At 41.6% G+C, this 26,271-nt stretch overlaps 1 protein-coding gene across 1 annotated transcript in view; it reads right to left on the bottom strand.

Moving 5' to 3' along the window:
* Window positions 1-5,419: 5,419 nt before the first annotated feature.
* Window positions 5,420-26,271, bottom strand: part of ELMOD2 (ELMO domain containing 2) — a 30,698-nt gene continuing 9,846 nt past the window's right edge. Inside the window, exons 3-9 of the mRNA XM_089693885.1 lie at window positions 24,728-24,756; window positions 21,480-21,577; window positions 17,677-17,806; window positions 15,616-15,749; window positions 10,792-10,860; window positions 5,874-6,007; window positions 5,420-5,643 (exon numbers count right to left, since the gene is read on the bottom strand). Of these exons, the coding sequence (XP_089550011.1) occupies window positions 5,504-5,643; window positions 5,874-6,007; window positions 10,792-10,860; window positions 15,616-15,749; window positions 17,677-17,806; window positions 21,480-21,577; window positions 24,728-24,756 (734 nt within the window). The 3' untranslated portion in view covers window positions 5,420-5,503. The remainder of the gene's footprint in view (window positions 5,644-5,873; window positions 6,008-10,791; window positions 10,861-15,615; window positions 15,750-17,676; window positions 17,807-21,479; window positions 21,578-24,727; window positions 24,757-26,271) is intronic.

Genomic DNA, 26,271 nt, shown 5'->3' on the forward strand with positions numbered 1-26,271 from the left:
TCAATCCATCATCTGAAAATGGAAAGAATATGGTACAACTGCAAGCCTACCAAGACATGGTCATCCACCTAAACTGACAGGCAGGGAAAGGAGAGCATTAATAAGAGAAGCAGCCAAAAAGTCCATGGTAACTCTGGAGGAGCAGAAGAGATCCACATCTCAGGTGGGAGAATCTGTCCACAGGATAACTATTAGTCGTGCACTCCCCAAATCTGGCCTTTATGGAAGAGTGGCAAGAAGAAAGCCATTGTTGAAAGAAAGCTATAAGAAATCCCATCTGCAGTTTGCGAGAAGCCATGTGGGGGGACACAGCAAACATGTGGAAGAAGGTGCTTTTGTCCGATGAGACCAAAATTGAACTTTTTGGCCAAAAAGCAAAACGCTATATATGGCAGAAAATGAACACTACATATGACCCTGAACACACCATCCCCACCATGAAACATGCTGGTGGCAGCATCATGTTGTGGGATTGCTGTTCTTCAGCAGGGACAGGGAAGCTGGTCAGAGTTGATGGGAAGATGGATGGAGCCAAATACTGGGCAATCTTACAAGAAAACCTGTTAAGAGTCTTCAAAAGACTTGAGACTGGGACAGAAGTTCACCTTCCAGCAGGACAACAACACGAAACATACAGCCAGAGCTACAATGGAATGGTTTAGATCAAAGCATATTCATGTGTTAGAATGGCCCAGTCAAAGTCCAGACCTAAATCCAATTAAGAATCTGTGGCAAGATTTGAAAATTGCTGTTCACAGATGCCTTCCATCCAATCTGGCAGAGCTTGAGCTATTTTGCAAAGAAGAATGGGCAAAAATGTCACTCTCTGGCTGTGCAAAACTGGTAGAGACATACCTAAAAAGACTTGCAGCTGTAATTGCAGCAAAAGGTGGTTCTACAAAGTATTGACTCAGGGGGGCTGACACAAATGCACGCCACACTTTTCAGATATTTATTTGTAAAAAAGTTTGAAAACCATTTATCATTTTCCTTCCGCTTCATAATTATGTGCAACTTTGTGTTGGTCTATCACATAAAATACATTTATGTTTTTGGTTGCAACATGACAAAATGTGGAAAATTTCAAGGGGTATGAATACTTTTTCAAAGGCACTGTATAAATGCCTTCACGCCAACAATGTACAATTTAATATAGGTATGATAAAAGGGAATTTTCAAAGATATGGTTTAGCTCATAAAACATTTTCTTTCGTCTGTGTTTGATAGCTTTTAAAAAGGGTTTTCTGCTTTCAGAGAAAATAGGAAAAAACATTTTAGTGTGTTAGTGACTCTCAGAAGTGATCAGCCAAACCAACCCCACCATTGACGTAAAGAATGCCCTGTTGGCCCAAACTTAGCTCTGGTCAGCTTTTTCACAGTGGCACAACAGCTGCAAAGGGCACAAATGACTTCTCAGAATGGTGGGGTGAGGACTAATTGTTCCCACAAAATGAATATCACCACACCCCCTCCAGAAGCAAGCCAACTAGTCATGTAAATAAGCAATCAGATATTTAAAGGAAATGAAGTAGAACGCCTAAAGTCTTACATTAAAGTAAAAAAAAAAAAAAAGTCTAAAAATTAATACAAACCGTTTTCTCTTCCATGGTCTCCTTAAATGCTGTAGGAACGTAAGACGTATGAACATACATTGAGAACATGCTAAACGCTAAATCAAATATTTATCCTGAAATCTGTTTTGGTTACCACAAAAATACACAAATTTATAAAACACATCAATGGTAAGCATGAAGTGCAATACAGTAAACATTGGATCTGTCCCCAGTATATACAGTCCCAAAGCTGAAGTATGGATAGTACCAATATGCTAAACATTAGAATCCACTGCCAGCAATGGATGTGTACCAAATAATAGAATTTGATTTGAGCTAGAGATCTAAATCAATATTTTCTCTTAAACACTTTAAAATATATATATATACTTTTTAAATATAAGTGTAGTATTTTCATTACAATTGTATGTGAAGGATGGTCTCTGCTTTTGTTAGTTCCAGTAAAAGTGAAATGTTTCTCAGAATTTTGTGAACCCAGTCACACATAAGAAGTAATGCAGAACAATATACTATGCTTTGATTGATAGGACAGTGACACTTTCAGTATTAGATGTAGGGTGCTGAAACACACACTGCAGATTCCCTATAATGCATGAGCTGTATAGAGATGAAGTGCGAAACAGTAAGAGTAAGAAGTGCGGAATAGTAGGTGTAAATAGTGCATTACTAGCAAGCCTTCCAGCTCTAAAAACCTAAGGCTTGCCATATATCTTATGAACAATAACATCATTACATGAATTGCTTCCAGGTGTGATATGAAGTGACTGACTGCACAAATTATTCAGTTCTAGTAAATAACAAACAGCAAGATTATCAAAAGCGGTGCTCAAAATTAGTATTATATGGCTTGTTGTTTGATTGGTCCGCTTACAGCCATCCCTATGCAGAATTCTCTAGTAGGCCAGAATTAAATAATATCGCCTGGAAGTATGATTAGAAAGGACAGTGAGTGGCAAGTGTAAAAGGGTTAATCACACTCAATTCCATGCCGTCTTCTACATCTCCAATAACTATGCAGAGAGCATATCGAGATTGCTAGATCAATGCTTCAGTTCCCATGTGTTCTATAAAGAAATTAGTTGCTGCAAATAGTGATTTCTTACAGGGAGTAATTCATTCATAAAACACCAGTGAGAAGGTAGAGTGCACAAACCAACAGTATAGCTGAACTGTCCGCACAGTTTTCAACGTTCCCATTGAAAAGACAGCACAGAGGTAAGTGTAATGAACACTTTACATCTACCTCTCACTGTCCTTTCTAGTTATGCTTCCTATAGATATCCTTTAACAGTGTCTCTAGACCACTTTTGGATTCTCTGTAAGCATAGACAGAAAGCAGTCCAGCTTATCACTAGTTTTTGGCACCATAATGTTTCTACTTGGTGCGATTGGTATGTTTCAGCTGCTGATAGTTCTGCCATCCAAAAGGGAAGTCTAACCATCAGTGGGTAACCAGTGTTGGAGTCAAGTTTAGGGTTTAGGGAGTATATTAATACTAAGTGATAGGTTATGATTTAGAGTTCAGATTAAGTGTTAAATTGAGCGTTAGGGTGGTGACTATATCAAATTGTTAGGGTCAGGTTATGGATAAGGGACATCCTAGGACACATTTTAGCACTTGTTTTCAATGAAAGAACTGAGCTCTTGCTCTGAAAACGAATGTGCCAGCACTGTTCATGGTCTATGCCAGTAAATTCTAGACAAGAGATCACTGGGTTGCAAATCACTTTAAATTTTTTTTTTTTTTACTTCAAAAACTAATTAAAAAAGGAATAAAAAGGTATTTGCCAATGTACAGGGTAAAGCCCCAGTGACTCACATACATATACATACATGGCCTTGTGGAAAGCAGCTGCATATGTTAGAGCATATCCCCTGATTGAAATACACAAAGAAAAGACATCTGGGTAAAGGGTGCCCTTAGTCTCTTGGAAAAACAGAAAACATTATGTGGCACCTTCAATTAAGCTTAAAAGGCAAACCTCACTTTTATGAAAAAAGAAAATAAATGTACATATTTTTGCAGATTAAAAAAATGTGCATTTGTTATTTTTTTCACAGGAACCTGGAGAGCAGTGCAGCCGTGATCAGTGGATTCTGGGTGCAATGTCAGGCTCCTGCAGACACTGCCTACAGCTCTGTGCTTATACCTCTGTACAGGCTAGGCTGTCAGTTTCAGAGCTGTAGGAAGTGTCAATTGAACACGAGCATGCTAATCGGCACATCTGCTGTGGTGGCATACGGGACTTAAAGTTTCTTCATTCATAGATCGCATTCACAGATACCTGTGAATGAATGATGCAGCTATGCAGGAGGAGTCAATTTCAAATGTGACAGCAGCTGTGGGGGAGAGAAATCCATACCTGCAGTCATAGAGAGGGGGAGGCCAAGTAGGAGAGAGGAGTCTGCTTGAACAGCTTACCTGTAACCCTCTAAATATGGGTGTAACATGTAACATGTTCAAAAGGTGAACCAATCCTCTAAAGTAAATACCACCAAACAGACCCACTGTAGCAATGCCACATGACAACATGAAACATTAGCAGAACTTTTCTATTCATTTTTAGTTTGGGACTGTTCAGTGCAGTAAAAGAAAAGATTCATTTTCTGTAACGTATAGATTTTCTTGGGACAAAAAAAATTGCAATTACAGCTTTAACTTGCAGCACTATCTGCTGGTATAATCTGGTACTGCAGCATAACCAAAAATACAGAGACACTTTATAAAATCCACTCTATACCACTAGATGGATTTCAGCCTGCCAAGTACTTTAAACAGCAAGGATTAACCTTCAGCTGTAGACTATAAACATGCAGAGGGAATCCCTCTACTTTACTGCACGAGCCCTAAAAAAGTAGTCGAATTCCATTTTTAAATCATCTATGACTGATAAATTCAGAAGGTGCCCAACTTAAACAGAAAATCAAGTTAAAAGCCAGATGCCTCTCCAATTAACAGTGTAAAAGTGTCTACAGATGTTGGAGAATGTTCAACTGATCCAGCTGTTTGCAGTTAGATCAGGGAACTTTCATATTTTGGTAGGTAGGCTTATATTCTATCTAATGCTCCCTGGCCAAGCTTGCTCTAAAGAAAAGAGAATCAACCAGAAATGATTTTCCTGGTAAATCACTACCATTTCCCCACCAAAAACTAGTGTTGGGAGCATCTTCCTCCTTCCTTCCCCATTTATAAGCACAAACACACAAGTTTGCCCTTTGTAATACTGGCATACTACTAGAGTGAACTTCCATTGGACAGGTAATTGGGTGGCCAAGTCATGCATACACAGCCAGCTGAGATCTAAAGTTTATAGAAGGCTTTGCTATGGGATTGCATTGTTGTTATAAGTGTGGGTTTTGATAATGCCACTGAACAGCGCTCCAGTTGAAGAACACAACTACTGTGAATGAATTGACTTCAGCTGGAGTATAAACACTTAGATTATTTTCATTTATGAACAAAAATAATCTATCAGATCTCCCCATCCATGCTGCTATGCAGTTCAGATGGAGGAATCTCCTGCTGTGGGCTACCGTATTCTGACAGTCACAGTCAGCACCTGTCAGAATACCGGAACATCAGACTGAATGTATCTGCTTTTTGGATGACAAATTTCTGCCCAACTCCTAAGGTTTTTCAATCAAAGGGTGTCAGGCGGAAGGCAGCCGACAAGGCCACCCACTTAGCGAATTTGTTCCGTTTGCTCAGGAACCAAAATTCATATAGTGTGTACGCAGCCATAGATGGCTATAATATAGATTTTGTTTTCTCTGTATGAACCTATGAAAATATTGATTGTCCATTAGCTTTAGTAAAACAAAAAAGACAAAATGACAAAACTACATACATGAAATATGCTTGTGGATTCTTTTTAAATAAGACAGTAACAAGTGCCTAGAATTCATAACTTATGGACAGTCTGATTCTGTTAAAGTGTGAGAATGATTTCAGGATTGCTGAGGAGATGCTTGACCTGGTCGTGAAACTTTTCTCTGTATTGGTTGAAATGCATTATGCTCTCAGGCTCTTCGTTAAACCAAAACTTGTCAAATTCATACAAAAGATAACCTGGAATAAAAGTACACAGTGATTCAAATAGAATAAATGTACACATTATATGGGAAGTTAGTTTTCTCGTAAATAGCACTGTGTAAATTGAAAGTGCTATATAATAATAATAATAATTATTATTATAATAATGTCACAGTGCTCTAAAAATCAAAATCAGAAGCCAAGAAGTCAATATATGACTTGCACATTTTCCCAGAGATATTATGATGTAATTCAGAAATACTTACAGAAAAACTGATGGAAGCACTTAATCTCAGGAAAGCCAGGAACCATATTATAGAAGTGAGACTTCAGGGCCCCACTCTTGAGTAAACTGTAAGCCATTTCTGTTAGGTTGATCCCAACTATTGCATACGAGTACCTGAAACAGATGCAAAGTGATGAGGCACTATAGCTTTTGAAATATGTGTCTTTGGACGAATGGTTACGAGAGAAAAGGATAAATTCTAGACATGTAAAGATTTGGATGTTCCTTGGATTGTAGACTAGAAGATTCAGCATCCTCGCTATTTTTGTGGTGTCCTAGAAAGTTAACATTGACAGGATCTTAACAGCACCATTTATCTAAACAGAGTATATATACATACACAGACAGAGATCTATCTATATCACACAAAACTGTGCAAAAGTTTTAGGCACCTGTAAGGTTAAAAGAGACTTTTTAAATCAAAAGAGTGTAGGAGGAATAAAATTGGGTAAGGAAAAGCAATGTTCTACTAACAAGTTGAAGTGGCTGAAGACAATGCATTATAAACAAACAATCTTTCACACAATGGCAAGACTAAGCACAGCACGGGGAGTTCTTACTCTATCAACAAGGTCTCTCTTAGGCACCAATTTTAAGGAAGACAGTGTTTCCAGATGTTCTGTTTAAGCTCCTCTGCAGAAGCATAGAGTTGAGGACCAAAAGCGCAATGGCTGGCCAATGAAACTTAGTGCAGCAGATGAAAGACAAATCATGCCGATTTCCCTTCGCTTATGGTGGCACTGGACATTTTCCAATTGCAAAGACTTAGGAGAAACCAGCAGGACCTTGGTACTCCCATCTACAGTCTGTTGAAGTCTGCTCAGATGTGGTCTTCATGGAAGTCTTGTGGATAGAAAGCCGTATCTCTGATGTGGACACAAGGTCAAATGACTCACCCATGCACAAAAACACAAGAACTTCTGAACATGGCAGAAGATGCTCTGGAGCGATAAGTCCAAAATGACTAACATAAGGCAGTTTGTTTGAAGAATGCCTGGAAAGCGCTCCAAAAGAGGAGTGTCTGCAGACAGCGGTGAAGGTTCCTTGTAAGTTCTGGGCTACATTTCTGCACATGGAGCTGGGTATTTGGTCAGAATTCATGGTCTCCTTAATGCTGAAAATTACAGGCAGATACTTATCCTTTATGTAATACTATCAGTGAGGCATCTGATCAGTCCCAAACTCGATCTAGGGAAAGATAATGACCTCAAACATTCAGCCAAAGTCTTAAACTATCCTCAGCAAAAAAAAGAACAACAGAGTTCTTAAAAGAGAAGGCATGGTCCCCACATAGCCCTGATCTCAATATCATTCAGCTTTTCTCTGGTTACATTAAGATACAGAAACTACTGAGACAGCCTAAATGCACAGAAGAACTGCAGTTAGTTCTCAGGAGATGTTTGGAACAACCTACCTATCAGGATCCTTAAAAAAACTGTATGCATGTTTACCTAGGAGAATTGATGCTGCTTTAAAGGCAAAGGGTGAACATACCAAATATTGCATATGCACTTGGTAGGTTGTCAGTTGATACATAAAAACTATCCATTGCATGATTTGTAAATAGCATAAATTTACCACATTTTTTCAAAAGCTTTTGCACAGTACTGTTTTCAATTTTATATATAACATTACCGGGAAAAAAATACATCCCTACAAGATCCCGGCATGTTATCAGTCATATTGGTGATTACTACTGCCATCTAGTGAAATCACTAAGGTGCTACAGTAGGTGACAGCTGTTCCAGCATTACAATATGCAATGAAGCAACACAACAGTTTGAATCTGTGATTTGTTGGCTTTTCCCTTCTTATATAGGACTACAATCATTTACCCCTCTTCCTTTCCCCCACTATTAGTTATCTATATTCGATAATGTGTGTATTTTTAATACTGTATTGTAATACTTGAGGAATGAAAAGGATACAACATAAAAAAATCATGCAGATAAAAATCAGCCAGCTAAAAAAAAGAAAAAAAAAAAAAAAAAAAAAGGTATGCAGTTACAAGGAAGCATAGTATATATCTATTTTTCCAACACAATGTGGGAGATTTACTAAAACCGGAGCACTCCGACTACCATGCACAGCTATACCAGATTCTATCAGCTTCTAACTTCAGCTTGTTCAACTAAGCTTGAGCAAAAAAACCTGGAAGCTGATTGGTTTCTCTGCAGAGCTGCACCAGATTTTGCATGCTCTAGTTTTAGTAAATCTCCCCCAATATGTCAATCTGTATTTATAGCTTTAAGCACCATGACTGTGAACCAATCTCTACTAAGTTAGTCAATGACCCAAAAAGCAAGTAAGCAGTTCAGGAGTTCACTGCTTGGATTTTTAAATTGCATCTGTGGCTAGATCAAAAATTTGTACCAGCAAAAGCAATTGCATCTATCATATTCATTTTATTTTCAGTTTCTCTAGTTATTAAAAACAGGCAAAACACACAATTATTCAGAAACAACTTTCAGCAACCCAATAAACAAATGAGTATAACAAACGAAGTCCTTGTAATATAAGTCCATGTCAGTGATGTGATGCTGAAAACCACAGCAGAACGTGTCCAGTTCCACACAGTGCTCTGAGGTCCAGTGAATGTTCCACCACCACTATGCCCTCACCAGAATGCTACTTGTAAAGCAGCAATAATACGAGATCTATATATTCCATTCTCCATAGGACAGGTAACGTCCTAGGAGGAAAAGCTCACCACACGGAGCCCAAAAGACTATTTATAGTGTAGTATTTATTAAAATTATATAAAGGCATTCCACGTGGAAACATCAATACATAGAAGAAGCTTACCACATACCAAAATGGGCGCGGTTTCAGAGAGTGGATACAGTGGCGTGACATCAGCATGTTGGCTCCATCCAACGCGTTTCGTGCACACGCACGTCTTCAGGTTACCTGTCCTACGGATACTGGAGAGTGGAATATACAGTGAGGAACAGAAGTATTTGAACACCCTGCGATTTTGCAAGTTTTCCCACTTAGAAATCATGAAGGTCTGAAATTCACATTGTAGGTGCATTCCCACTCCGAGAGACAGAATTAAAAAAAAAAAAAAATTCAGGAAATCACATTGTATTATTTTTAAAGAATTTATTTGTCTTGCACTGCTGAACATAAGTATTTGAACACCTGAGAAAATCAGTGTTAATATTTGGTACAGAAGCCTTTGTTTGCAATTACAGAGGTCAAACCTTTCCTGTACTTCTTGACCAGGTTTGCATACATTGCAACAGGGATTTTGGCCCACTCCTCCACACAGATCTCCTCTAGAATTGTCAGGTTTCGGGGCTGTCGCTGAGCAACATGGAGTTTCAGCTCCCTCCAAAGATGTTCTATTGGATTTAAGTCTGGAGACTGGCTAGGCCACTCCAGAACCTTGATATGCTTCTTACAAAGCCACTCCTTGGTTATCCTGTGTGCTTTGGGTCGTTGTCATGTTGGAAGACCCAGCCACGACCCATCTTCAATGCTCTGACTGAGGGAAGGAGGTTGTTGCTCAAAATCTCACAATAAATGGCCCCATTCATCCTCTCCTTAATACAGTACAGTCATCCTGTCCCCTTTGCAGAAAAGTACCCCCAAAGCATGATGTTACCACCCCCATGCTTCACAGTAGGGATGGTGTTCTTGGGATGCAACTCATCCTTTTTCCTCCAAACACGACGAGTGAAGTTTAGACCAAAAAGTTCTACTTTGGTCTCATCTGACCACATAACTTTCTCCCATGCCTCCTCTGGACCATCCAGATGGTCATTGGCAAACTTCAGACGGGCCTGGACATGTGATGACTTGAGCAGGGGAACCTTCCGTGCAATGCATGATTTGAAACCATGACGGTGTAATGTTCTACCGACAGTGACCTTTAAAACTGTGGTCCCAGCTCTCTTCATGTCATTGACCAGCTCCTCCCTTGTAGTTCTGGGCTGATTCCTCACCTTTCTTATCATCAGCGATACCCCACGAGGTGAGATCTTGCATGGAACCCCAGTCTGAGGGAGACTGACAGTCGTCTTTAGCCTCTTCCGTTTTCTAACAATTGCTCCAACAGTTGATCTATTTTCACCAAGCTGCTTGGCAATTGCCCCATAGCCCTTTCCAGCCTTGTGGAGGTCCACAATTCTGTCTCTGGTGTCTTTTGACAGCTCTCTGGTCTTGCCCATGGTAGTAGTTGGCGTTTGACTGACTGTGGGGTGGACAGATGTCTTTAAAGGGCTCAGACAGGTGCTACTAAGTTAGATTAATGAGTGGAGTAGAGGTGGACTTTTTAAAGGCACAGTAACAGGTCTTTGAGAGCCAGAATTCTTGCTGTTTCTTATGTGTTCAAATACTTATGTTCAGCAGTGCAAGACAAATAAATTCTTTAAAAATCATACAATGTGATTTCCTGAATTTTTTTTTTTTAATTCTGTCTCTCAGAGTGGGAATGCACCTACAATGTGAATTTCAGACCCCTCCATGATTTCTAAGTGGAGAACTTGCAAAATCACAGGGTGTTCAAATACTTCTGTTCCTCACTGTATAGATCTCCTGTTATTGCTACTTTACAAGTAGCATTCTGGTGAGGGCATAGTGGTGGTGGAACATTCACTGGACCGCAGAGCACTGTGTGGAACTGGACACGTTATGTTGTGGTTTTCAGCATCGCATCACTGACACACTGACTTATACCGGAAGGACTTTTTTGTTTGTTATACTCATTTGTTTATATATTGCTTCATTGATTGCACTAATTTGTACACACATACTTTTTACACCGTATTCATTTGTTGTATGCGCTGCACTAATTATATATATATATATTTTTTTTTTTTTTTTGAGATTTATGGTCACTATCTCTGGCCATATGCATGTTACAGAAGAAGTTCTTTGCCACACATTCTTACCCAATTTTTGGATGATTGGAATGAGAAAGAATTGAACGGGATTCTTCTTTGTAATGTCTGCTAAAATACCTGCAACATAAAACAATTTAATGACTAAAAAGGGAATGTAGGAGATATATATATTATTATACACATACATACATACGCACACACATACATGTTTTTTTATTCCATAAGTTCATTTACAAGATTTAGATTTGTTCTGGCCCTCATTTTCTTCTTTACATGTGCTTTTAACAAAAACAAATATATCTTGACAAACTTTATTTTACTACAAAACATGAAAGTAACCTTATCTGATTATATTTTCTAAAAGAGGACACATTATTAAAAACCACACTTCCAAACGTCGGGGCAACTGGCTTGATATACAGAATCATTTTCCCAGGTCATTGGTAGCTCATAGAGCTGTGTTCATAATATAGAATTCCAGGCCTTTTTGGGGACTAGACATAGCTAACGGTCCTCCTAACATAGGAGGGATCCACCTCCACCCCGACGCTCCAGGACATCAGGTACTCCACCAGGGGCACCCACTACCCATCAGGGAGCCCAACCACCATCCCACCGCCAGCCACCAGGGATCCCACCACCCACCAGAAACCCTAACCACCAGGGACCCCTAACCACTATCCCTCCAGGGATCGCTACTAACCCACCAGGGATAGCACGGCCACCATCCCACCAGGGATCCCCTGCCCTCCACCCCACCTGGGACTATCAGCCACCTCCCACTGCGTTTCGGACACTGCTTCGCCATCCCTGACCAGCACCCCCTCACCCACCCTGACCCTTCCTGCACCCCGCTCACCCCAACATGCCGCCCGCGCTCCTCCTCCTTGTCCTCCTCTCCTCCATCCCTAAAACCGCCTTCCTCTACCCACCCACCCCCGCTAAGCAGCTCTATATCGCCCCCTCACTTCTCCCCTCTCCCCACTACGGCACCCACCACCTCCTCCTGCTACTCCACTTCCCCGCTGACCCACTTGCCACCACTTTCAGACCCAAGCGCTCCTACACCTCCCGTTCCCACGCCACCTTCCTCACCCTCCTCCTTCTCATATCAGCTGGGGACATCTCCCCAAACCCTGGCCCCTCACCACCTCACACCCCCCCTAGAGCCCCCCCTGCTCACGCCAGCCGACGCGACCCCCTCAACCTCATACATGTACCCCTCCTCCCCATATCTATCCCCCCTCTCTCGGTTGCACTCCTGAATGCTCGTTCGGTTTGCAATAAGCTTACCGCCATCCATGACCTCTTCATCTCTCGCTCCCTCAACCTCCTAGCAATCACCGAAACTTGGGTACAGGCCACCGACTCCACCTCCCCTGCGGCACTCACTCATGGAGGTCTCATCTGGACCCATTCACCAAGACTGAGCGATCGCAGAGGTGGTGGTGTCGGCCTGCTCCTGTCACCGCTTAGCACCTTCCAGGTCCTCCCTAACCCACCCTCTCTTTCCTTCCCCTCCTTTGAGGCGCACTGCATCCGACTCTTCTCACCCACCCCCCTAAGGATCGCAGTGATCTACAGGCCTCCCGGACCCATAGCCCGCTTCCTGGATGACTTCGCCGCCTGGCTTCCCTTCTTCCTCTCCTCTGAGCTCCCCACCATCATCCTCGGGGACTTCAACATCCCCATCAACGACAACACCCCGGCTACTTCCCAATTCCTCCACCTAACCTCCTCTTTCGCGCTCACACAGCACACTCAATCCTCCACCCACCTCGGAGGGAACACCCTGGACCTCGTCTTTTCCCACCTCTGTACCCTCAACCAGTTCGCGAACACCCCCTTCCCTCTCTCCGACCACCACCTCATCACCTTCTCCATCTCCCCTTCCCCCAACTCCCCCCCTCAAAAACGCCAAACCATCACCAGCCGCAACCTCCGCAACCTGAACCCGGCCCCCCTCCACTCTGCCGCCGACTGCCTACACGACAGCATCCTCTCACTGTCATGTCCTGACCTAGCCACCACCTTGTACAATGACTCACTGTCAGCTGCCCTAGACTCTCTGGCACCCCTTACCACACGCATCATCAAACCCAGACCGCTTCAACCCTGGCAGACCGACAGCACTAAACGCCTCAAACGTCGCAGTCGCGCACTGGAGAGACTGTGGCGCAAAACCAGGTCCCCTCATACTTTCTCCCTCTACAAATCTGCATTTCTTATCTACACCTCCTCCCTCCACGCCACCAAGCAGGCCTACTTTGTTAACCTAATAAACACCCTCTCCTCCTGCCCCCGCCGACTCTTCTCCACCTTCAACTCCCTGCTCTCCCCCCCCCCTCCTCCACTCAGTACCTCTCTCACCGCCCACGAAATTGCCACCCATTTCCACAACAAGATTGACGCTATCCGTAAGGACATCGTCAACTTGCAATCTACCTCCCCACCTAGCCTCCTCGCCCCCGTCACCCCTTCATCTCCCCCCTCCTCTGCCCTCACAACCGCACTGCCCCCCTCCTCTCCCAATGCCCCGCCCACCATAACCCCCCCCGCACTGCACTCCCTCAGCCCTGTCACTACTGAGGAAGTCGCCAAAGTCCTCTCAAAAGCCCGCCTCACTACCTGCCCCCTGGACCCTATCCCCTCTCAACTCCTCCGGTCACCCCCCTCTTCCCTCATCCGCTCCCTCACCCACATCTTCAATCTCTCCCTCTCTACTGGCGTATTCCCCTCCCCCCTAAAGCACGCGCATATCACCCCCATCCTCAAAAAGCCCTCCCTGGATCCCGCGGACCCCAACAACCTCAGACCCATCTCCCTGCTGCCACTCACCTCCAAGCTCCTTGAACGCTTAGTCTACGATCGCCTAAGCTCCCACCTTACTGACAATAACCTCCTTGACCCTCTACAGTCCGGCTTCCGTCCCCTACACTCCACTGAAACCGCCCTCCTCAAAATCACTAACGACCTACTCAACGCCAAAGCCAAGGGCGACTACTCTGTCCTCCTTCTCCTGGACCTCTCTGCGGCCTTCGACACAGTTGACCACCCCCTCCTTCTTAATAAACTACTCTCCCTTGGCATCGGAGATGCTGCTCTCTCTTGGTTCTCATCCTACCTATCCCGACGCTCCTTCAGTGTCACCTACAATGGTGCCACCTCCCCCTCCCTCCCCCTCTCTGTTGGGGTCCCCCAAGGCTCTGTCCTTGGACCCCTTCTCTTCTCCATCTACACCTCCTCCCTGGGCAAACTCATACAATCTCACGGCTTCAACTATCACCTCTATGCTGACGACACCCAAATCTACCTCTCCACCCCTCACCTCACCCCCACTATCTCCGCCCGCATCACTCACCTCCTAAATGACATCTCAGACTGGATGTCGCTACATTTCCTCAAGATTAACCTCTCCAAAACCGAGCTTCTCGTCTTTCCCCCTGCCCACACCCCCCCCCCCATCCTATCCATCATCACCAACAACTCCACTATCACTTCCGCCCCGCAAGCCAAAGTCCTTGGCGTCATTCTTGACGCGAACCTCTCCCTCCAACCGCATGTCAAATCACTCACAAACACATGCAGGCTCCATCTTCGCAACATTGCCAAGATCCGCTCCTTCCTCACCCCAGACACCACCAAACTTCTAGTACACTCCCTCATCATCTCAGCCTTGACTACTGCAACTCCCTCCTCACTGGCCTACCCAAGTGCAGGCTCTCCCCGCTCCAGACCATCCTGAACTCAGCTGCCAGACTCATCCACCTTACCACCCGCTCCACCTCTGCCACCCCCCTCTGCCTCTCCCTCCACTGGCTCCCGATTGCCCAACGCATCAAATTTAAACTCCTTACCCTGACCTACAAAGCCGTTCACAACACTGCCCCTGACTACCTCACCAATCTGATCACCAGGTACCACCCTACCCGTACCCTTCGCTCCTCACAGGACCTCCTTCTATCCTGCTCCCTGGTCTCCTCCTCCCATGCACGACTGCAGGACTTCTCCAGGTCCTCCCTTATCCTCTGGAACTCACTGCCCCAATCCATCAGACTGTCGCCTTCTCTATTCACACTCAGGCGCTCCCTCAAAACCCATCTCTTCAGGGAAGCCTACCCCACCCTCACCTAACGGCCATCCTCCCTCATTCCTCCTACCACTTCATCCCCCCCAGCCACTTCCTACTGTACCTTTACCCCCTCCCTCCTAGATTGTAAGCTCGTAAGAGTAGGGCCCTCTTACCCCTCGTACGCTGTCTGTCTTTGTTGTACTGTGCCATGTATTGTCCCCCCCTATTGTACAGCGCTGAGCAAACCCTTTGGCGCTATATAAACTCGTAGTAATAATAATAATAATAATAATAATAGCTAGATGGTTCTCTGGTGAAAAAAAAATACACTTTCCCAGAATGAAGGGTATATACTAGCATTGTTAAATGACAGCATTATAAATACAAATAGTCTCTCTAGCCATGAACAAAAAATGGAGCCTCCTGAAACAGACAAAATTACATGGCCACTGTGGGTGTCTCACACATGGGTACTGTGGAGTCTATTGGTGTCAGTCAGACATACCCAGTCTGGTAGATACTCTGTAATAAAGGATGATCAGAAATGCACAACTAGGAAGCAGAGCATGTTCATATATGGAACAAATATGACCGTCAGCATGTACACCATGTACTATACACACAAACAAGGTTTTAAAAATTTTAAAAATTGATAGTAATATTTACATTAAGCTGATCTTTCACATGTACAGTATATCTAAAAAATACATTAGAATTCTATAGTTCCTCTAGAAGTAAGAATAATAAAGTTTTCTAAAAAAAAAAAATGTTGAATTTTGATAACTGTGTGAGACACTTACAGTAAGTTTGCCAGTCCTAGAATGCCCATGCCACGAAAATCTGTTTTTGGATCATCACCTTGAAAGCCAATGTCACCCCACTGTTTAGTTATTCTAGACTTCAACTTCTCATGCGGCATAAGCAAGTCCCAAAGCTGTAAAGAAAAATGACAAGTGTAGCATGTTTAATGCATTGTGTTATTTTCCTATTGGACTCCTAAGGAAGAATGTACACTACATTCTAGGTAAGTGTTAATTAAAAATGATTAAGGTGTATGTAAACCTATGTTTACTGGGTTTACATACTGGGTTACTACTGAGCAAGGGATCAGCAGAGCTGGGGGTACTACTGAGCAAGGGATCAGCAGAGCTGGGGGTACTAATCAGCTGTGGATCTGCAGAGCAGGAGTACTAAGGAGCCGGGGGGTTCTACTGGGCCCTTTTAAAACAAACAGAAAATCAACACACACGGGGCATTTGCCAAGCTTTGTTAAAGCTTCAAAAAAGCATCACAGAAGTCTTAAAAACAGCATCAAAAACCTACGCTGAAGTGGTAGGCACTTTAATGTGTGTTAAAATCAAAACAAGTGTAAACGAGCCCTAATATTATACAGCCATTTACTCCACACTGCATACACTTGTTTCAGCAGTGTTCTTAAAAACAATGCTTGTTTATAATGAAACAAGCAGGCAGGTGACACAGTGGTGATGTCACCATCCTTGCTATGCTGTGCTAGCTGTACAGAATCACAAGACTGGATGAACAGAGTTAAATGACTTTTAGATGAGACAAGTGATTGGGCCTGCTTACACTGTCAAAATTTGGGAACACTTCTTGTGATGGTGTGATGCGATGTCAGTAGACGTGCTACACCGTGAGGAAACGCATTGTGCGGTGCAATGCAGTGTGCCATCAAAAAAAGGTGCAGGTCCAGTTTATGGACTGCAAAGCTGCATGAGAGCCCATTAATTTTGAATGTATGTGTGTTTTTAACATACTGCACATCAATAGTAATGCGTGAACCTAGCCTTATTCTCACAGAGACACATGGTTGCCAACATTTATAGAAGGAGCATTAAAGAGTATGTACACCCAACATTTCATATTCCTGATATGTGCCTGCTGTACCATTTACTTGTATGAAAAAGAGTATCCTGTTCTCTTTGTATTGCTTCCTTTGTATGAAATCCCTTCTGTGCCTGTCAGTCCCTCTGCTTTCCTAATAAAAAACTGACCACACTAGGCAGGAGAACACACCTTGGTCAATTCTCTAGCTGTGCTAGGAACTCAGTGTGCTATCCTCAAATGATATGGGATCACTTATAAAACAGGCAAAAAGAAAAATTATACACACACACACACACACACACACACACACACACACACACTTTTTTTACCTGTTTTATAATTTTTTTTATCTCTATACACAAATAATTTGCCTTTCATTTTTATTTTAAACTGAATGAGTTGTTTTACAAGGTGAGGGTTTACATATACTTTAAATAAGTTTGGGATATAACATTGTGTATGCAATTGTCTAGTTTCACAATTGCTCATGCCAGAACTGCTTTTCTCCCCATAGAAGTTAGTTGGCATGCGAAACAAACTTAATGAAGCTTTGAAGGGCCTCTGCGTTTCTTTGTACTTCCTTCAAACTCATGTTAAATTACAATCTGAATAGACCTTAAAGCATGTGTTACATTTGCCCATCTACTAAATTCCTCAAAGTGGCCTTTAATGACCTTATCAGAACATAGTTAAGCCAATGTAGTGTAATGTTGTTTAGAAGTGGGGCATTAACAAGTGTTTCAGAACATGGAAGCATTTCCTTTTTTATGGATAAAGAATAAGGCTGTTATTGTGCATGTATTACATTCACCACTCTACCAAATCAGGAAGAATATCATGGGCCGGTCACAATGGCACAGTGATATGATTGAGGATGGAAGGATATTCTACTGTCAGTTGTCTTTAACCAGCCTTGCCAATCAGTATTGCTGAAACAGAAAGATAATCTCACATTTATGGAAAGGATGTGTATTTCATCCACTGAGTCATACAACTAAATAGCTACCGTTCACCTCCATAAGCTGCTGCTCGTGCTCAGGGTTGTCAGAGTTGTATGGCTGTTTTCTCACATCTTCAACCTCTAAAAAAAGTTTCTTGTACCCAGAGATCTGCAACAGGCATATCCTCAAGTTTATCTGGAATCTGAAGCAGTAATAATCTAAAATGATAAACTGCACAGCACATCTACTGATAACAGAACATAAAATCCTGCACAAAGTGTCTTTGCAATAGTACTGAGCTCATTGAACAAGTACACCATTGCTATTAACAGATGCTGAAAAAATGCAACTCGTGTAAAAATGTACCAACATCACAACTAACGTTTTGTTCACTGTGTTTTTTTAATGCACCCTAAATTCATTGGTCTTCTTATATTCATCTCACACATGATGGAAAACTAAAGTGAAACTATACCTATGCCAGTAAGATGCCACAGAAAGTGTATAGCAGGCACTTATGGATACCTGATCATAGCTTTATTTTAAGGCATACCATAAGCCCCAATACCGAGCGTGCTCATTAATTTAAATCTCCAGCTTGGAAAAGAAAGTTGGCAGCTAGTTTGATGCCTCCTCTATCCTCATAACCAGTTGACAGGATTGATAGGCAGCCTCACTGGTCTGTTGCAAGATACAATGTTTCTAAGTCAACTAAAATATTTAAAAGAAGTAGCATCAGATTGTAATGTGTGGTCAGCTATATACGTTACACAGCAGTTTGATGTGCAGACAGAACAACCATCAGGGCAAAAAAAATTGCTGTGTTGCAGAGTGCTCCATAAATATGCAAGCTCAGGTCTGCAAGTTTATGTGAATGGGAAGGGGAGAAGCAATGATGCAGAGAGAGGGTGCTGCTAATGCCAGCTTATCAGGAGGGAACATTTATTTTCTTACTTTTTTTTTATTTCCCTAACAGTGATGGATTTTTGCCACTGGGACTAGATGTAAAGGAGATCGGTTTTATTTCTGTATCCCTTTTGATGGGGCATCCTTTTTTCCTGTCACAGTACAAGAAGTGAGAGAAGAACTTCCATTCCATCCAAAACAGGAAAAAAAATGACAGGAGATCCACTATAAGATATGTATTTATGCTGGTATAGGCAAGTTCTCTTAAGACATAAGTCTCATAGAGTGAATCAGATGCCAGAGATAATAAAATGGGCATATGATCCCATTGCTGGTGTGAGTGATGTTACTGAACTGACATATTTGTGTGGGCAGAATGATCATATGTTATGTATGGTTCTCCAGACACTTTAAGATAACATGATTGGTAAACTGGCTAAGAAAATATACATTCAGTAAAATAGGCAGGATATTTGTAAAGTACAGAGCAAATAATATAGTGATTCTAATTACTAACGTTAAAAAAACATCTCAAGTTGGTAAAATATTCTGCTCAACTTATTTTTCAGTCACCTGTTACTTGCTTTAAAAAATGCATCTTTCACTTAAAGTGGAAATTTACCCATAATAACCTGATAAAAAAAAAAAAAACGTTCAGCAAGGACCATATATTTCACATTAATGATTATGCTGTTAAAATTAGTGTGTACTCTAAATTGCCACCGACTTTGCTCCTTTTTCCTCTTGCTGGAGTCTGACATTTTGCTGAAGCCCAGAGCCCCTGAGCAGCAGTACATTTTTAGGCTGTCAGCAGATCGCCTCCACACTTCAGGTACAGTGCCAAAAAACAGAGAGCAACTGAGCATGTGTAGAGCCGGGTAACACAGTGTATTACTGAATTTTAAAAACAGTATAGGCACCTAATTTTAATATTTTACACAGCTATACCTGCAAAATGGGCCAGCCTGACGTGATCTAGCAGGACTTAAATTTCTGGTTTAAGCTCCACTTTAAACGAGAGGACAGAGCATAAGGTGGAAATGGTGCAGTGATGGTGCTGCCCCTTATACAGGGGTGGACAGACCTTTGGAAACTCGGGCACTGCCTGAGGGCCCGGGGTCAGTAGGGGGCCCCATGAGATGCCCCTGGTACCTTTTTGCATAGGCTTTTTTGAGTTTAGGCAAGGACAAAAGCAGCCCCATGATCCCCTATTGCCCAGGGGCCCCATGAGTTGTCAGTCCACCCCTGCCCGTATACCAATATACATACTTAGAAGGAGGTGTGGAAAGCTTATGACCTTTGGATTATGAAAACAGGGGAATAATAGATCCTGCATTGTCCTAGCACAGCAGCTGGGAGACCTTCTGGATAGGTCACAAGACACATACTGGTGAATTTATAAAAAGGGACTACAGCACTCTTTATAATTCTGTCTTGCCTGCAACAAATTTCACACTATTTGTAGTTTCAGAGCGTTTGCATTAAAACAAAAAATGTTCTGCTTTAAATTCTGCCACCGCTTTTTGATTTACCAGGCATTGACCTCTGTCACTATTCTGCAATATTAATAAATAATTATTACAGCAGTCACTGTCAGCAGAAATTGGAAACATATTCATGTACTACTTGTTGGAAGGAGATAACAGCAAACATGCTGCCCTGCTACACATCTTACATAGAAAGGCACTGCGTCTGTCTCTGTATGCCAACTTATCTACAAACTGCAGGTAATGGTTTTTCAATTTGGTGCAACCATAGTGCAATTTGGCGAAGCGGTGCTATTAAGAACTTAATAAATCATTGGCACGTAAAACTATCAAAACTGGCAGTAGGGCATTTCTAAATCTGGTGCAAGACTTTATAAAGGGACTATAATGCCAGTAAAGTGGCACAAATGTTTTGCTGAATTTTCCCTGTGGCTTTGCAAGTATGCATGCACACAAACTTGTAACTTCAGAGTGTTTGCATTAAAACAAAAAAATGTTCTGCTTTAAATTCTGTCACTGCTTTTTGATTTACCAGGCGTTGACCTCTGTCACTATTCTGCAATATTAATAAAAAACAATTAATACAGCAATCACTGTCAGCAGAAATTGGAAACATAAATCCTTTACATATATACATATTTATAATCAATATAACTGCATGTTTTAAACATTCTATAGTGACTGGCTCCACTGACCATTTTTGCTTGTAATAAAATAGATCGGAATCTAGACATGTAGATGGACAAACAAGTGAACCATTGTTATGTTAAAAAAATAATGTTTCTAAGTCAACTAAATATTTAAAAGAATTAGCATCAGATTGTAATGTGTGGTCAGCTATATACTTTACACAGCAGTTTGATGTGCAGACAGTACAACAACCATCAGGGCAAAAAAAATTGCTGTGTTGCAGAGTGCTCCATAAATATGCAAGCTCAGGTCTGCAAGTTTATGTGAATGGGAAGGGGAGAAGCAACGATGCAGAGAGAGGGTGCTGCTAATGCCAGCTTATCAGGAGGGAACATTTATTTTCTTACTTTTTTTTTTATTTATTTCCCTAACAGTGATAAGATTTTTGCTTGATCTCGCTAAATATATCCCAGTCAAACAACTATCATATTACATCTATGGGCAACTTTATAGTGCACATTTGAAAGTCCAAATAGGGTTAACGGGATAATAAATTCTTGGTTTTATTTATTTTTAAATAATGGGTCGGGTGCCCCCATAGGAAGCACGCTTCCAAGCTGCGGCTCTGCATGTCCATTCACACACAGAGCCACGGGTCAGCCCCCCCCCCCCCCCCCGCTCCTGATTGGCTCATTGGCTGTGACTGACAGCAATAGATAATTGTAGAATATAGCTCTCAGTTCAGGGAAGGAGAAATAACTGTTCACTCATGAGTAATGAACGAACAGGTGGCGAACACTTCTCCATTGTCACTAGGCTGACACAGGGTACATACCAGATAAAAACACAAACCTTTTATCCTTTTCCACATTGATCTTCTTTGCTTGTATTATATCAGCTACGTATTTGTCAACTTCATCTTCATTAATATTTACTGCACATCGCAGTATCTGTAACATTCACAAAAAATAATGAATAACAATATCTATGTTTTGCAAAACAGCAGCCATAGATTATTACAAGTACATCTATAACTATAGGCATACCTTGATAAAACCTAGTTATCACTGTTTGGATTCTGCTTTAGAGGCTACTGACAGAAGGTGAGAAATCAACAAGACGCCTCCTCACCACCTATAAATACAATGTGTATGGCTGGGGATCTGCTGCTATGGAGAAGCTCTGGCACAGTGATTTTAAGCTAGCCATAGAAAAATAAATAAAATAAATAGACAGATTCCTTGATATCCTTGTTATACAGCGTAGATTGACAAAAATTTCCCACATGGCCTTTTGACACCCAGTCCTGTCTGCTGTCAATATACCAAAAGAGCAGCTGCATCTAACTGGATGCAGCCGCTCTTCGCCCAGCCCCAGATTTGATTGATTTATCAAGGGATGGTGAACAGAAGGTAGCTGACAGGGCTATACACTGGGCAAAGTTTGAATGGTTCATTAGGAAAATATGGCCAGCTCTAGTCAGTCACAGACACAAGGAGGTAGGCAAGTAGTTTAGTAGACAGATATCTACTTTGGTCTCTAAGCTGTCTGAACCTCTCCTGCTCTTTTGGAGCTGCAATTAACAGACCCAGAGCGTGAAAATGTCATGGACCTCACACTTCAAATTTCTTGATCTGGTCCTACAGAATATCTTTACAAGCAACCTCTCTCTGTTACTCCACTGTATGAGCCAAATGATAATCATATGAGTAGGATCCTATACTCAGACATCTTGTGAAGATATGTAGCAGATACCACACAGCTGGGGTTCTAGGGAAATATTGCTTCTCTAACATGTATTGGCTTGGATAATCATGGTGTGTTTATGAAATGATACTGGTGCCAGGGATGTATGAACAGTACATGAATTTTTAAAAATATCTTCTATAAGAAAGTCCATATTTTCAATGTCCACCTTAATCATTGGTCAACCTTAAGGAGGTGAAGGTGGACCTCAGTTGGCTGAAAAAAATAAAAATAAAAAACAGACGTCTCTCTAGAGACACAGCTTTATGGTAATAAGCAACCCGGGGCTATACTGCTGCCTAAAGGAGAAATGGATAGAAAGCACATATAAACAAAGTCAACCTCCTAGAGCAGCCTCTCTCACCTTTTCCAACATAGAGGAACCCTTGAAATAACGTTCTGGTCTCAGGAAACCCCTGATAAAAATTACTATAATCTAAAACACATGATACAATAGTGTGATGGTCAGCAAGAAGAATGCTCCTTACATTTGTTGTCACTGAGAAGAATTACACCTTACAGATAGCTAAATAGATCAATGATGTCAGTGGTTATTTATCTGAGAGGCAGACATTGCTCAAGGAACCCTAGAGGAACCCTAGAATTCCATAGAACCCTGGCTGAGAAACCATGCCTAATAGGTTATAACGCCTCCCACCTCACACCTGCTCAGGTGTAGCAAGCAGACCAAAGAAGTAAAGATATTATATGAAAGGGAGGGAGCTCTGTTACTCAATGGACTCCAAGAAAAGGATTTTATGAGTATAAAAATTATTTTTTTCTCTATTGAAGGGACACAGTTTTATGGTAATAAGCAAAAACTATTATGTCCAAAGGCAGTCCACACAGAGGGGCAGATATGCCAACATAGGCAAACCAGCAAAACAAGAAGAAAACCCAAAACAAAGGAAAAGCAAGGGCAATAAAAGCCAGATACATCGACCTTGTAAAAAACTTAGAGAACAGGTGAAGAGTAGACCAGAATGTAGCCTTATAGATCCGAGACACAGAAGCCTGATGACAAAGAGCCTAAGAAGTACTCACTACTCTAGTGAAGTGGGCTTTAATGGGGAAAGGAGGCACTATATCTCGCAGCTCATAGGTCTGCACAACAACCTCTATGATCCACTTGGAAATAGTGAATCTAGACTAACAAACAGGGAATCCATCTGCCTAAAAGAAGCATTAGCCTGGCCGGAAAATAAACCCTGCATCCCTTATCACATGCAGACAAAGGAGGAATCTCCTTAGAGTGAACTCGTGTTGTACACAAGGGTAACACGATATCCTCATTAAGGTAAAATCCAGAGACCACTTGAGTTACAGAACAATTCTTTTAATTGGGAAACCCTTCTAGCTGAATTGATGCCACAAGAAAGGCTATCTCAAGGGATAGCACTGCAAGGAAATGTCATAAATCTCGAATGGAGGTTTTTGTAACATTAAGTTTCCACTCCAATCCTACGGTTAACGTGGGAGCTGAACACAAGTAGCAAAGTTTGCAACCCCTTGAATGAAAGTAAGAATTAATGAATAAGCAGCATAAGGACATTGAAAAAGAACAGAGAGGGCAGACTTCTTGCCCCTGAGGGTGCTGAACGCGAAATATTGTTGTACACCCCAGCTGGAGGAAAAAAGGACATCACAAACTGAAAAGGCACCATGTGGAAACCCCAAAGTCTCACACACTTGAAAATAAGCATTCCATGTGCAATAATAGATCATTGCTGGAAGTAAATTTAAGAATTTTATCTTTATCGGATTAACAGAACCTACAATGTCTTTGTCTCTCAGAACCTGGGTTTCAACAGCCAAGCCATTGAAGCCAGAAACCAAGAATTAGGATAAAAGATCCATCCAATGGTGAAAGATCTGGCCAGTTTGGGAGAGGTCACATGGCATTGACCAACATATGAACCAGGTCAGTGTACCGCACTCTGGAAGTCCAGTCTGAGTTATGAGAAAGATTGTTATGCACTCAGCCTCCATCCATGATTCTTCAAAGCAGGCACAGTATAGTTTTGGCTCTGAGTCCCACAGCATCTGCTGTCAGCCCTGCTTACTTCTTTTCTGATGCATTGCAACAAACCTCTTTTTAGGAGACCTTTCCTCGTAAACCCCCATCTACTCATCAGCATAACTATTCCTTGGGCACAGACAGCACAGGAACTTATCAGCTCACAACATTTCAGAGAAAATCAACAGGTATTTTTTGTGCTCCTCAAACAGATATAACAAAACACTTTTAATGGTATTGTATATTAAACAGACCAAAAAGGATCAAATAACTGAAGTCCATTGTTAAGTTTTGCATACACTTCAACATATACTGAAACTTATACTAGAAATTTTACCTTGTTTTTTGAATGCTCCAAAGAGTATTCTAAAAAAATAAATAAAAAGCCGGTTATATTTTTCCTTTTTTTAAAAGAGTTTTTTAGCAGAAGCATAAAACAAATTTACATCCATTGTACATTAAAAACGGATCATCAGAAATAAACAGATCAAGCTGTACAAAAGGTATAGTCAGGTTAGCACAAAGATCAACAACCAATGAATACCTAAACGAGGAGAGCATAATTGAGACATGAACACTTATACAGCATAGGAGGTTTGTAAAACTTTGTGTAGTCTATAGTGTTGGTCCATATGGTAAGACTATATAAGGACATTTCAGTGACCATCAAGTACAGGAAGAAATACAACCTACAAAACCTTAAAGCAGATGGGAAATGGGGTGAAGAAAGGAAAAAGACAGGAGGGGAAAAGGCTCTATTATCCAGCTTAATCATATAGATAGGAGAGAGATTAAATCCCTCTGGCTGTAAAGATATCCAGGGTTGCCAAATCTGAACAATTTTGGGGTAAGTCTCACGGTGGGTTTTTCATTAATCATAATCTGCAAGTCTATTTTTGACTGCCTCAAAGCATAACATGGGGGTTTTCCAGGCTGTGGCTATAGTTAATCTAGTTAATATAGTTAAGCTACAAATATAAAGTATGGTTAACCAGCAATAATTTTGAATTAAACATTTATGGATCTGGTTTGTTCAGTAACGCTTCATAGAGATTTTTGTGGAGATTTGTGTGTTCACTACTGGACAAGTCTGTCATATCTGGGTCATAGTGCGTTCTGAACTGCAATTCCAAAATCAAGTGAAACAGTAATTTGGAAGGAATTAGGCTATACATGCTGGGGTATGGTACCATCTGTATGGCTCGTTATAGGAATTTTCCGAAAATAATACATTCCTAAAGCTTTTCATTACAGCTTGCAAATCTTCCGGATCCAGCGTTAAGTTCAACTCTGTCATCCATTGCATCTGGTCTGATCTTACACATTGCTCAGCATAAATGAGTACACCCCTTTTGAAAATTAAGATTTTAATCAATCTCTCAATGAAGACAAGAACAATTTCCAAAATTATTAAAAAACTGAGTTTTATAGAACATTGTTACATGAAAGTAAGGTTAATAATATAACTTAGATTACAAAATCTCCAGTTTTACTCAAATTAGTTGATGCAAAAATGAATACACCCCACAACAAAAACTAATACATCTAGTATTTTGTATGATCTCCGTGATTTGTAAGGACAGCACCAAGTCTTCTAGGCATGGAATGAACAAGTTGGCGACATATTGCAACATATATCTTTTTCCATTCCTCAAGAACAACCTCTTTTAGAGCCTGGATGCTGGATGGAGAGTGATGCTCAACTTGTCTTTGCAGAATTCTCCATAGGTGTTCAATTGGGTTCAGATCAGGAGACTACTTAGTCACTGAATCACTTTCACTCTTTCCTTCAGAAATGCAAGAGTGGCCTTAGATGTGTGTTTTGGATCATTGTCATGTTGGAAAGGTGCACAATGACCAAGAGCACGGAGTGATGGTAGC

This window comes from Staurois parvus, unplaced genomic scaffold, assembly GCF_062004578.1.
Source record: "Staurois parvus isolate SC_StPar_1 unplaced genomic scaffold, SC_StPar_1.0 ptg000639l, whole genome shotgun sequence".
Lineage (NCBI taxonomy): Eukaryota > Metazoa > Chordata > Amphibia > Anura > Ranidae > Staurois > Staurois parvus.